The following is a 13,991-nucleotide window of genomic DNA, read 5'->3' as shown; positions in this document are numbered from 1 at the left end:
TCCAGCAGGACTATCATATATAGTATGGGTCAGTAAACTTACTCTGTAAAGGGCCAAATACTAAGTATTTTTGGCTTAAAGGATCATATGGTCTCTGTCACAACTACTCAACTTTGCCACCGGAGCAGCCAGACAATTTGTAATGAATGGATATGCCTGTATTCCAACCAAACTTTATTTACAAAACAGGTGGTTATTTGGCCCCTTGCTAACCCCTTATATAAAGCATCATATACAAAATTTAAATACATCCGTATTTCAGTCAACTTAGATAGAGGTGAAGAAACTGCTCTAAGAAACTGCTACAAGACTCACAAAATGGCTTTAGTAACAACAAAGATATTTATGTTAAAGATGCATTTAGTATATGTGCTGCCGAAGCGAGCACTAAAGATGCATTTAAATACGGGATAAAATCATTATGTTAGTGGGTGAAAAGCAGTATTAAATCAAAGTATTTCATGATTTAAAATGTGTGTGGAATCAAAATAATAAAATTTCAAAAACAACTTACAGTGTTTACTTTTATCTAGATGCCTAAGAGTTTATATATCTAAGTTAGCCCCCTGAAAAGGTTTTATGGAATCATCTCATTGACAAAATAGAAGACTCTCATATATTTGGGCTCATTTTATATTCAAGTATACAGGGTAGTTGTTAGGCAGTAAGGTAACAGATTTTGAGAGTAATAAAAACACCCACACAATGCTTTGCTGGTTATAAGCTCTCCTAGAGACACTCTCATTTAAATCTCCAAAACAACCCCATCAGGTAAAGTACTCAATCTCCTGTGTTCTGAACACGAGAATACTGCGGCTAAGAAGGTTAAATCTCCTAGGCAGAGGACTGGTTCATGAAGCACCAGGTCTGCATCCCAGGTCTCAAGACACCAAGCCCTAAGTTCCCTCCCCGCACAGCTTCTTCCTGGCACATGCAGCACTACTTCCTTAACGCAAAGAGGAGATGTAGACGGTTTCAGGATCCAGAGATTAGCAAAGCATCTCAGGAAGAATCTGAACTTTACAGCCTCCCCAAAATGGTAAAACTGGCCATTCTAAGGAGCACTATGGTTGTCAAAGTAGAACTAATTATTCTGAAACTAAGAAAAGTCTGAAGTTCTCTTTGCAGTGACATAGATGGAGCTAGAAACTATTATGCTAAGTGAAGTAAGTCAGTTAGAGAAGGACAAATACCGTATGATCTCACTCACAGGTGGAATTTAAGAAACAAAAGAGCAAAGGGGGGAAAAAAAGGAGAGGCAAACCAAGATAGAGACTCTTACCAATATAAAACAACTGATGGTCACTAGTGGAGGGATGGGGGGGGGAATGGGTGCAACAGGTGATGGGGATTAAGGAGTGTACCTGGGATGAGCACCCGGGGCTGAACCACTATACTGTGTACCTGAAACTAACATTCAGCTGTATGTTAACTAACTGCAATTTTTTTTTTTTTTTACTAACTGCAATTTAAATAAAAACTTAAAAAAAAAAGAAGTCTGGAGTCCTCCATGTAGAAAAGATTTAGGTTAATGTTTCTAAAACTGGAATATTCTGAAATATTCTCAGAGATCCTTGAGAAAGTTTCTCATTTTTTATTTTCACTTGTACCATAATCACAGAATAGTCGTAAGCACATTCTAGATCATCTGCACGTGCTGCAAACAGTCATGGACCAACATGAAATTTCAGTACTTTAAGCTTGGTTTGTGATCATGATAATGTGTATCTTACCTTAATAACTTGTTTTAGTACCTTAACTGTCACAGATTAAAGAGAAAATATAGAAGCAGCTCTAAAACAAAAAGTATTATGGCATGTTACATAAGCAAAGGTTGTGCAATGGTTTAGGGGTGGTTTAAATAGAGTTGTGCTCCTAAAGCTTTAACATGTATTGGAACCACTGAGAGGGCTTACTAAAAGAGCGCATGTTTCTGACTCAGTAGGATGAGGCCTGAGAATTTGTATTTCTAAGTTCCCAGATGATGCTGATGATACAAGGACTACACTTAAAAACTACTGGGCAGAGAAAAGTGGGACAGAGTTAGTACAGGAATGCTGAACTCAAAAGAAACAGCACTACAGACTGTTTGGATATTTAAGGTCATATGATGAAAGGGTTCAAAAAAAAAAAAAAGCAGTGGTAGCTACTGAAATTGCTAAATTGCTATAAGTAGCAATTCAGTTTAGGCAAAACACCATCTGCCAAAATAAAATATTAACTTTATTTTCACTGGTTTTGTAGTTTTATTTCTATTAATTGGTAATACTGTTTTGATTTTATAATGGTATAAAAGCTCCAAGTATAGGAAACAGTACAATAAAAACAACTCAAGGTAACATCTTGATCCATGAAAATGTTTTCTCTTTAAAGGGGCTCTGTACATAATTCAAAGCTGACGACTGGGAATGCTAGTGCTGTTGATTTTGCGTGTGAATCTGCCAGAGCGAAGTTATTTTATAGAAAATAAGACAATGTACTCATTTCTAGCTGTCGCTCTCACCAATAAAATAACTTCGATTACAGTCATTGCATTACCAAAATCTCCATGCAAAATACTGGAAATGAAAAACATCACAGGGGTCTCACCATTGCTGCTGGTTTTTGCATTCTTTGCCAACTGCGCGCGAGTAGCAGCAATCAAACTATCATGAGCCAACTCCTGAACCCGGAGGAACCATGGAATGCTACTGTCCGTGCTCTCACCAGAGAGGAAATCATTCCCTGAATCCTCTGCCTCATCTTGGACAAATACTAAGTGCTCAGCTGAAGAGCCCAGACCTGGAAGAAACAAGGGGATATGTGAAAGTTACCCACCAAGTTACCCTTTTACCCGCCCTGGCTCAGATACTTCGTATCTGGAATAGCTGAATCCGCTCTTGTAGATTTTCACCTCTCACCTCAAGCTTCTGTTCTCCTACTACATGAGGTTCTCACTTTCCACTCCCAGACAGGCTTATCTTTCTTACCTCCTCTGGTTTCAGAGGCAAAGCTGTCCCCCCAGGGCAAGCAAGCTAGGATCCTGACCCCTATCAGTCATCTTCTCTCGGCCATCTGCAAGCCATTCCTCTCTACTGGCCATCTCACGACCTCCCCTCAGAGCCTTTAAATGTCTCGCCCATCTTCATTTTTAAAAAGAAGAGAAAATCCCAAGTACTTCTCTAGCTATTCACTCATAGTCCAGTTTCCTGTCAAGTGTAACTCCCAACTTTTGTATCCACTTTATCACCTGTCATGGTTAGAACCCTGGCCTTGACCTCTACCACCTCAGTAACAACTGCTCTTGCTCAGGTCACCAGACATAAACTTCCAGTCCTCCCCTCACTAGCCTCTCCTGTGGTATGTGGCATGACTTACAACCTTTTTCTTCTTTTAGACATTTAACCTCTCTTGGCTTCTCCCATTTCACTCTCCTTCTGTTTTCCTTATCCCTCTCTAGCAGCTCCTCCCCACTCTTCTGCTACTCTCTTTTTTTTTTTTTCTTTTTAAAGATTTTTATTTATTTATTTGACAGAGAGAGATCACAAGCAGGCAGAGAGGCAGGCAGAGAGAGAGGAAGGGAAGCAGGCTCCCTGCTGAGCAGAGAGCCCGATGCGGGACTCGATCCCAGGACCCTGAGATCATGACCTGAGCCGAAGGCAGCGGCTTAACCCACTGAGCCACGCAGGCGCCCTTCTGCTACTCTCTTAAATGTTTTTTCCAGGGTCCCAGATTTGCCTTCTTTTCTGTTTATGCTTCTGAATCAAAGAATCCATGCTCACTGTTTCATACATTTCCTGAATGCTGAAAAGCACCAAAACAACTTATTTCCCACAAGACATTTCTAGAACTCTGTTTCTAACTGTCTAAAGGACACCTCCTCATGAATGTCCCTCTGAAATCTCAACATCAACAAGCAGAAACTGGAACTAATCATCCTCCCCACAACCCTGCTCTTGGGCTCAGTATCTTGCTGAATGGCACAATCTAATTTCCCAAACGAGAAACTTCTGAGTCATCCTAAAGTCTGTCTTCTCCCTCTACACATTCAACTTATCACCAGACTATACCAATTCTCTAAAATTATAAAATAATAAGGCTTCTTTCCATCTTAAGTATGACTGAGTTAGATATGCCCCACCCCCAGTTTTTGTCCTCAAGCATGAGCAGAGTTCAGAAAAGGATAGAGAGTACCTGCTCTTGTTAGGTTAAGAAGAATAAAAGAAGTGCTATCACTCGGCTGTAGATCTTGCAACAAGCTAGGAGACTCTGGAGTGGACAAAAACTCCGGGGACTTCTGTACAGTCTGAGCCCTCGTCTCCTCTCCGTCTGGGCCCACATTCACCTGAAGGCTTCTCAACACAGCTGAGGAAGGGACCTCCTTGGAGGAGTTTGTATGACTCGGAGTATCATCTAGCAAAGGGAAAAATATCACGGCATTATGTAGCACCCACATCCACAGAGCTCACCATTCTGATACACAGTACCCTTAAAAGAGCCCTTATAGGAGCAGCAGCATTTTTATTTTACAAATACAAAATTTCCCTCAGAAGAAAACAGAGTGATAACTTTAAGTTTTAAAGGGAGTCAGCCAAAATATGAGGGACAGACTCATTTGACACTTGGCAGTAACAACCAACCAACCATCCACATTTGGACATTATTGGCCTTTGTCCTTTCAAGACCAGAAATCAGTACTTTTCCCTCGAAAAATGTATTTATACAACAAATACTAACTCAAGAATAGGATTCTAAATTTTAAATTATTTGTCTTGGGAAAAGATTCCCTCCCTTTAATTTTTATAGCATGTATGTGACAGTTCTATTGAGTCACTGGGGGAAAAAACCCAGGAATCACTGAGGAATCACTGAAATTTTATAGAATCATAAATGTTTCATTATACTTATGCGTTTATACTGAAATGTAAAGAAATAATTTGGAAGACTTGTTCTCTAGAACTTTATTCTAAAGGGAGGAATGAATTTTTTTTTTAAGATTTTATTTATTTGACAGACAAAGATCACAAGTAGACAGAGAGGCAGGCAGAGAGAGAGGAGGAAGCAGGCTCCCCGCTGAGCAGAGAGCCTGATGTGGGACTCGATCCCAGGACCCCGAGATCATGACCTGAGCCCAAGGCAAAGGCCTTAACCACTGAGCCACCCAGGTACCCCTGGAGGAATGAATTTCCAAAGATTTTGGTTGCAGTAAAATGAGGACTTGAACTGCAGAGCTAACATATCCAATGTTTGCAGGGGTTTCAGTCATCTTTATAAAAGGCAGCTAATTTTGTTTTCCTTTTTTTTTTAAGATGACAGATAAGATTATAGGAATGAAAGCAGATGCCTAGGGATCTACTGCCATTTCAAAGTCTAATGCAATAGTACAATATGAATGTACTTAATGTCACAGAACTGGTTAAAGAGTACATTTATTAAAATGGCTAACTGGTTTAAATGGCAAATCCTTAGCTATGTTTATATTATCATACACAAAAAAAAATTTTAAAGAAGTTCATAGCAGTACTGTTTATCATAGTAAAAAAAATCATAGTTTTTACTATGATGAATATAACTAAACATTCATCAACAGTGTAATGGACAAAGAAGCTGTGGTTACAGACATGTAACAGAACACTACACAGCAACGAAACCGAACAAAGCACAGCCACACACCCAAGGATGAATCTCACAACTATACAGTAATAGAAGAAAGGTACAGTAACAGAAGAAAGGTACAGCAACATACATTCATATGATTCCAAGGTCTAAAAACACCTAAGCTTAAACTGCATTGCTTAGATCTCTGTGAGGAAACTTAGGGAACAAATATTGGTCAGAGAATTGAAGGTAGTAGTGACCTATGAAGAACAGAGGTTGTCTTTATCAGGGAGGAAATCCATGGGGGCTTAGCTGCTGGCAAGGTTCTACTTCTTGATGGGATGATGGGTATCTCCTTTATAATAACTCATTGAAATGTATAAGCATCTTAAACTTTTCTATATCTATCACAAATACCAACTAAAAAGGAAACACACCCGTCATGCATGGAATGATACACACATATTTAAGATGGAGAGGAATAAAGTTACAAAGATGTGCAGATACATTTGTGTTTGTAATATTATGTTTCATGAGCTGGGATATGGATTTCATTTATTATTATTGGTAAAAATAATTTCATTTATTATTATTGATAATTGGATATCCAGAATATTTTCAGGGATGCTTGGGTGGCTAAGTCAGTTGGGCATCTGCCTTCGGCCACAGTCCCGAAGTCCCAGGATCAAACCCACATCAGGCTCCCTGCTCAACGGGGAGTCTTCTTGTCCCTTTGCAGTTCATCCCGCTTGTGCTCATGCTCTCTCTTTCAAATAAATAAATAAAATCTTTAAAAGAAATAAAATAAGATAAAAAAAATTTTTAAGATTTTATTTATTTATTTGTCAGAGAGAGAGCGAGCGAGTGCACAGGCAGAGTCAAAGGGAGAAGCAGGCTCCCTGCAGAGCAAGCAGCCCGATGTGGGACTTGATCCCAGGACGCTGGGATCGTGACCTGAGCCGAAGGCAGCTGCTTAACCAACCGAGCCACCCAGGCATTCCAGATAAAATATTTTTTTTTTTTAAAGATTTTATTTATTTATTTGACAGAGAGAAATCACAAGTAGATGGAGAGGCAGGCAGAGAGAGAGAGAGGGAAGCAGGCTCCCTGCTGAGCAGAGAGCCCGATGCGGGACTCGATCCCAGGACCCTGAGATCATGACCTGAGCCGAAGGCAGCGGCTTAACCCACTGAGCCACCCAGGCGCCCCCAGATAAAATATTTTTAATCAGGGTACCTGGCTGGCTCGGTCAGAAGAGCACAAGACTCTTGATCTTGGGGTTGTGTGAGCCCAACACTGGGTGTAGAGATCACTTAAATGAATAAATAAATAAAATAAATAAAATAATAAATAATAAATAAATAAAATAAAAATAAATAAAATAATAATAAATAAAAATAAATAAAAAATAAATAATAAAATAAAAAAATAAAACAAAATAAAACATATTTTTAAAAGATTTTATTTATTTGACAGAGATCACAAGTAGGCAGAGAAGCAAGGGGGGGCGATGGTGGTGGGGGGATGGCGCCCTGCTGAGCAGAGAGCCCGAGGAGGGCTCTATCTCAGGACCCTGAGATCATGACCTGAGGCAAAGACAGAGGCTTAACCCTCTGAGCCACCCAGGCGCCCCTAAAATAAAATATTTTTCAAAATTAAAACTAAAGGGGCGCCTGGGTAGCTCAGTCATTGGGTGGCTGCTGGTCATGATCTAAGGACTCTGGGATTGAGCCCTGTATAGGGCTCCCTGCTCAGCAGGAGGCTGCTTCTTCCTCTCCTACTCCCCCCACCCCCACTTGTGTTCCCTCTCTAGCTGTCTGTCAAATAAATAAATAAATAAATAGTCTTTTTAAAAATTACAACTGAGGTTAATGTAGAAAAGAAGATTAATGATTTTGTCCTTTTTACTTCAATATTGTTAAAATATTTATTCAACAAATTTAAATCAGGAGAGAAAAATTTAAGCCCAATGAAGATCAAAACTTATTAACACATGGAAATGTACACATACTGAAAATCCATAAGGACCTGGAAAAACTCCAACATACCAGTAGAAAAACAGGAGTTGAATGACAGAAGATATGTGAAAGCTAGGAACTAGAGAGGGAAGCCTTAAGTCAACACTGGTTGGTTGCATGTATCTGCCTTCTTGAATCTTTAAACATTGAAAAACATTTTAAAGTCACTTCAAAATCACCTCCAATAGAGGACAGTACCCAGAGACTTTATTATAAGCTGTCACCAGTCACCAATAGGTGGTGACCCTCTCCGATTTAACATCAATATTCCAAATTTGAAATATTCCAATTTCCAGAAAATAAAGAATTTACTGCACCCAAAAATAATGTTCTCTTTGGTAACAGTCAAGGGATAGGATCTCCTTCTCCCCATCCAAAGTTAATCTCACAACTCATGATCAGCATTCTAGTTCCTCCTACCTCTCCTGGAACCTCCCCACTAATTAGCCTCTCTTTCTGTTTACAGCTTCTCTAATTGGCTCTTTCCTCTTAGCATAAAACCATCCTCAAATATTTCAGATCTTAAAAAGAAAATTCTGCCATCTACCTTATGTCCTTCTCTTTTTCCTTCCCATAGCAGGAGAGCCTTGAGAAAGTGTAGTTCCTTCCTCCACTATCCTTACCTTGCACTGACACCTCAACCCTCTACACCCTGGTTTTCCATTCCCTTTCCATGGAACAGGTCCTGCCAATGTCAACAATGGCTTTGTTGGCCCTATCTCACTGGGACAGTCCCTATCCCACGGGCCTCTCTTAGAAGCATCTGACACACTGACTATTCTCCTGAGTTCTATGCCCGCATTCTGTAGGAATATTTCTCTCACTACTCTAGCCTTTCTTTTTCCCTCCTTCATAGGCTCTCCTGCTTTACCCTGTACTCTGAATAGGGAGCTCCACAATGATCCTTTCCTCTCACTCTCACATTCTATGAATGATCCTATCCATTACTGCGGCTTAAGTTACCAATTAAGTAATTGGTAATTAAGTAACTCCCATGGTTGCTTATTCTCCATAATTCCTAGTTTTTACAGTTTCTACCAATCAGTTATAAAGTCATTTATCCCATCCCACCGGTATGATAGAGCAGACTAAGCTCTTAAAAATTGCTTATCTTATTTCTTGTACTCTTCATTTTTACCTGGTAACATTAGCCGACTGCATTCTGGGGCCTCAGTCACTGGAAGGAGGGACAAGCAAGTAATGTCTTTAGCTTCTGATTCTACTAGCCCCTGTCCCAAAGGGATGGACGTATTCTGAACAAACTGTACCAGGAGCTGGGGAGTGGGGGAGGAAGAGACAATATTGAAAAATACAAGTTGTTACGAATGAATCTAAATCTCTGAATTTACAACAAGTTCACAGCTTAATTAAATCTTTATTGCTTACTAGTTTCGAGCACATTCAGAGAAAAACTACATTAACTACAAAATAACAAAGTTATTTTTATAAAGTGCTCTGTTCTAAAGAAAAGCTATATTATATTGACTCATTTAATCCTCATCATAACCTAGTTAAGATTGAACATGTATTTTAAAGATAAAGAATCAAAAATAAATAAATAAATAAATAAAGGAATCAAGTTGAAGACATCCAATGACTTATCTAAGGTCACATGACTAGTAGGGGAAGTAAGAATCATCTGATTCCAAATTCACTGACCTTTCCACTATGTGACACAGATATACTAAAATTAAAGCAAGAGAAATGAAAAAAAAAAAATCAAAAAGTGTTTAGGGGTGCCCAGGTGGCTCAGCCAGTTAAGTGTCCAACTTTTGATCTCAGCTCAGGTCTTGATCTCAGGGTCATGAGTTCAAGCCCTGTGATGGGCTCCACACCTAGCATGGAGCCCACTTAAAAAAATAAAATAAAATAAATAATAAATAATGTTTAAATCCTCTAATTACGTTTATAAAGAAAAGACTTTTAGATATATTAAAATTAATTGGAAAATGGTTGTGGTAGTAAATATTTATATATGTATATATACATTCACATGTTATATAAAATTTCTGTCATTACATAATTACCTAGATGTATAATAACTTATACTTACTTAAAGAAACAAAAAAAGCGACAGGTAAAAGGAGTTTTTAAATCTTCGAGAAAGTACTTATTGATAGAAAAAAATAATAAACTAGTAGTTAATGACCAAAACCATATGGCCCACAAAACCGAAAATATTTACTATCTGGCTCATTACTGAAGTTTACTGACTTCCTGACTTAAGGACAAACCTTGGAAGACAGCCCACAAAAAAATACAAATAGATAGACAGATAGATAGATAGCATTGCCTGGGCTCACCTCTGGTTTGGATTCTAACTCATCTGATAACATTGATTCAGCTTCCAAATCCTGTAGCTGTTCAGGGGACAGGTTAAAAATTTAACTCAGTCAATGACACCTTCCTGTTATGCTCATATTCCTCTAGGAAATGCTATGCTTTTCCTGTAAGATGCTGTGCTGGGTGGGTAGTCAATTCAGCCTAAAAAAGGATGAGAGAGAGAGAGAGAATTAGAGGAGTAGAAAAATGTAGCTAAATAAACAAAGGTAAGTCTACATATCTGAAAATCACAACAAGCAAGCAAATAAAGAATTCAACCCAAAACACTTGTTTTAAAATAGAACAAGCCCAACAGATGTCAAAACCCATTAAAAGTTGTACTTTGAAAAAGAAAACAAGTTGTACTTTGTGGAATTTCTACTTCTACTAACCTATTTTAAGAAAAGGTCTTAAAAACAGAAAAAGTATATGCCTAAAGAATTTCATGTTAGCATCTATAATAATAAACAACTGCAAGCGAGATATAAATACATATATATACCCAACACTTAGGGAATGGTTAATTAGATTATAGCACTGTCACTTCAAAATATGGTTATAAAAATAACACAACAACAAAAAGTGCTAATGACATGTTAAATTACAAAAACAAAATACAAAATTATATACTTGCTATTATTAAAACTAGTTAAGATATGAACAGGAAAAATAAAAGGAAATTAATACAACTATGATAGCAGCTATATTAGGTGGCAGGCTGGTATGACTTGTTTTTCTTTTCTCAAGCTCCTCATCTTTCTAAAAGTGGTTACAGAGTCAAAATCTGAACATGTTTCCCAAAAGTAGGACCCTTGGGACCCTGATACAGCTATTTTCACCCCATAATTAAAATTCTTACCTTCTTATCACTTTTTTTCAGACTTTTGACAAAAGAGTTCACTGTCTTTTGTACAAATGTTGCTAAAATTGGGACCACTACCATACACAAAATAATTGTGCAGTGTAAAATGCACCCAGGATGGGAGTTTTCAATTAATACCAAAGTTGACTGGAAAGTTAGAATAAGATAGGTTTACTCTACAAAAAAGGTATTTAAGAAGTTCCTGAATAAATGTTTATTGTTCTGTTGGTTCCTTCCTCTCCCCCTTGCTGGCTTCCAGAAATCCTCATTTTCATCATAAAAAAAAAAAAAAAATTCATAAGACGTTAATGAAAGTGTCCTTTGATTCCCACATAAAATCAAGTATCATAAATCTCTGACTTTTCCTTTCTCTTATGTTTTTCTTATTCCAACCCTACACATACTAGTTCAATGCTGTTTATTCAACCCTCTTTTTCACAGAGGAAGGAACCAAGGCTCAGTGCTCAGTTATTAAGCTGCAGAATCTGGACTCCCACCCACAGAGCAGCTGGCATAAATAGTGATTACATCTATCTACTTACATCTATCTACATCTGACCTTGAAACACCAGGGTTTAAGAATTACTACTCCTGGGCGCCTGGGTGGCTCAGTGGGTTGAAGCCTCTGCCTTTGGCTCAGGTCATGATCTCAGGATCCTGGGATCGAGTCTCGCATCAGGCTCTCTGCTGGGCAGGGAGCCTGCTTCCTCTCTCTCTGCCTGCCTCTCTGCCTACTTGTGATCTCTCTCTGTCAAATTGAAAAAAAAAAAAAAAAAATTACTTCTCCCCAATTCCAGTTCATCTCAAGAAGCCAAGAAATAACCAAATATTTGTTCAGGTTTTTCTTAAGGTTCCTCAAACTCTTGAGTTTCCAAGATTGTAAAATCTCTAAGAAACTAGACAACAATTTGCTGCCCTTTATATTTGTTAGGCTTCTTAGAAATCAATGACGCTGGCTGCATTTCCATAATCCTCACCTAATGAAAAAAAAAACGAAGTTTATGAATATTATGAATATGTGCACCGAACAAGGGAAAAATCATATACTGGTTCTTAGATACTTTTGCAAAGCTGTAATAACAACTTAAAGAAGAAAGCTGCCACCTCCAGATCACCACTTCTCAAGGGTCCATGGTTATCTATGGTATCTTTTTATTTTAGTGTCATTTCAGCGATAATTTTTCAAAAAGTTAACATGATCATTTTCTGAAACAAATGGGTATCCATATTATAACTGAGTTCTGCCCAAATCTGCTGCCCAGCAGGTTTGTATGTGCACTATACAAACTAAAGAGAGACTAGTAGGACCGAGTAGCATAGGCAGGCTGACCTCAAGACACTGGGGCACTCAGTACCTTATCAAGCTGTGTAAACCTCATCTTTAACACAGCAACTCACCATGCATATTAGCTGGAAGTGTGATAGCAAATATGCAACTAAATTTGTTTCTATTCTCAGTTCCCATTATCATTTCACAGGTTTCAAAAACCGCAATGCAAATTTTTAAGTAACAGCTTCCCTGAGATATAATTCATATGCCATACAATTTACTTATTTAAAGAGTACAGTTAAATTATTTTTAATATATTCACAGTTGTACAACCACAACCACAATCAATTTTACAACAATTTCATCACTCCAAAAAAAAAACCCTGTACCTATCAGCAAGCACACCCCATTTCCTCCCAAATGCTCCCCAACCAGGCCTAGGCAACCACTAATTCCTGTCTCTATGGAATTGCCTATTCTAAACAGTTCACATAAATGGAATTATACATGTGATCTTTTGTGACTGGCTGCTATCGCTTAGCATGATGCTCCCAAGGTTCATACCTCTTGTAGCATGAATCAGTACATAATTTCTTTTTATTACCAGCAATATTCTATTGTATGGATATACATTTTATTTATCCACATATCACTTAATGGACACTAGATTATTTCTACAATTTGGCTATTATGAATAATGCTGCTATGAACATTCATGTACAAGTTTTGGAGTAGACGTATGTTCTTACTCTTTTAGATATACACCTAGATGTGGAATTGCTAGGTCATATGGTAAGTCTATGTTTAACCTCTTGAAGAATTACCAGGTTATTTTCCAAAGTGTCTGCACCATTTCATAATCCCACGAGCAGTGGATTTCTCTCCATCCTCATCAACACATTATTACAGCCCTCCCAGCAGGTGTGAATGGTAACTCATTGTGGTTCTGACTTGCATTACCTGGTGACTAATGATGTGCTTATTAGACCATTTATACGTCTTTTCAGAAGAAATACTTATTCAGATCACTGGCCCACTTTTTAAACTGAGTTGTCTTTTTATTACTGATTTGTAAGAGTTCTTTTTATATTCTAGATACAAGCCCCTTATCAGATATACAACTTGCACAAACTTTCTCCTATTCTGTGTGTTCTCATTTGCAACACAAATCTCATCTTCATTTGAACAAGGCAATTCTTTTTTTTTTTTTTTAAGATTTTTTATTTATTTATTTGAGAGAGAGAGACAGTGAGAGAGAGCATGAGCGAGGAGAAGGTCAGAGAGCGAAGCAGACCTCCCATGGAGCCGGGAGCCCGATGCGGGACTCGACCCCGGGACTCCAGGATCACGCCCCGAGCCGAAGGCAGTCGTCCAACCAACTGAGCTACCCAGGCGTCCCTGAACAAGGCAATTCTAACTCTGCTGTTCTCTAACAATACCTCAATAAAATTGGCATTCAAGGACCTTAGTCAGTTTTGGTTACATATGAGATCCTACTATCACACACTGTTACAATGTCTTGACACTATTTTTTTTTTTTAAAGATTTTATTTATTTATTTGACAGACAGAGATCACAAGTAGATGGAGAGGCAGGCAGAGAGAGAGAGAGAGAGAGAGGGAGAGAGGGAAGCAGGCTCCCTGCTGAGCAGAGAGCCCGATGCGGGACTCGATCCCAGGACCCTGAGATCATGACTTGAGCCGAAGGCAGCGGCTTAACCCACTGAGCCACCCAGGCACCCTGTCTTGACACTTTAAACACATACCTTGTATTATATTCTCTGCACAGTATTACTAAAGTTAAAATGTAGGAACAGGAAATATATTATTGAACCCAAGGCTAAATCTTTCCACTATTAAGTTCAACATTAAGTACTGCATTTCAGTAGAACGACATCTCTACCACATAATATGAATGTTATTTTGAATTTTGTTTTAGGGTG

The 13,991-nt window shown here is 38.3% G+C and overlaps 1 protein-coding gene across 8 annotated transcripts in view; it reads right to left on the bottom strand.

Moving 5' to 3' along the window:
- Window positions 1-13,991, bottom strand: part of ZNF410 (zinc finger protein 410) — a 42,889-nt gene that overhangs the window by 18,940 nt on the left and 9,958 nt on the right. For 3 of the 8 annotated variants that reach the window (XM_044231739.1, XM_044231740.1, XM_044231742.1), the window contains exons 2-5: window positions 9,899-10,079; window positions 8,734-8,869; window positions 4,174-4,392; window positions 2,590-2,781 (exon numbers count right to left, since the gene is read on the bottom strand). In XM_044231739.1, coding sequence (XP_044087674.1) covers window positions 2,590-2,781; window positions 4,174-4,392; window positions 8,734-8,869; window positions 9,899-9,931 — 580 coding nt within the window. In that variant the 5' untranslated portion in view covers window positions 9,932-10,079. Of the gene's footprint in view, window positions 1-2,589; window positions 2,782-4,173; window positions 4,393-8,733; window positions 8,870-9,898; window positions 10,080-11,321; window positions 11,422-13,991 lie in introns of those variants that run through there. The other 5 variants (XM_044231738.1, XM_044231743.1, XM_044231741.1 and 2 more) reach the window with 4 other exon arrangements.

The sequence above is a fragment of the Neovison vison genome, chromosome 13 (assembly GCF_020171115.1).
Source record: "Neovison vison isolate M4711 chromosome 13, ASM_NN_V1, whole genome shotgun sequence".
NCBI classification, from domain to species: Eukaryota; Metazoa; Chordata; class Mammalia; order Carnivora; family Mustelidae; genus Neogale; species Neogale vison.
Note: the sequence above shows the minus strand (reverse complement) of the source record. Positions and strands in the feature narration are given on the sequence as shown.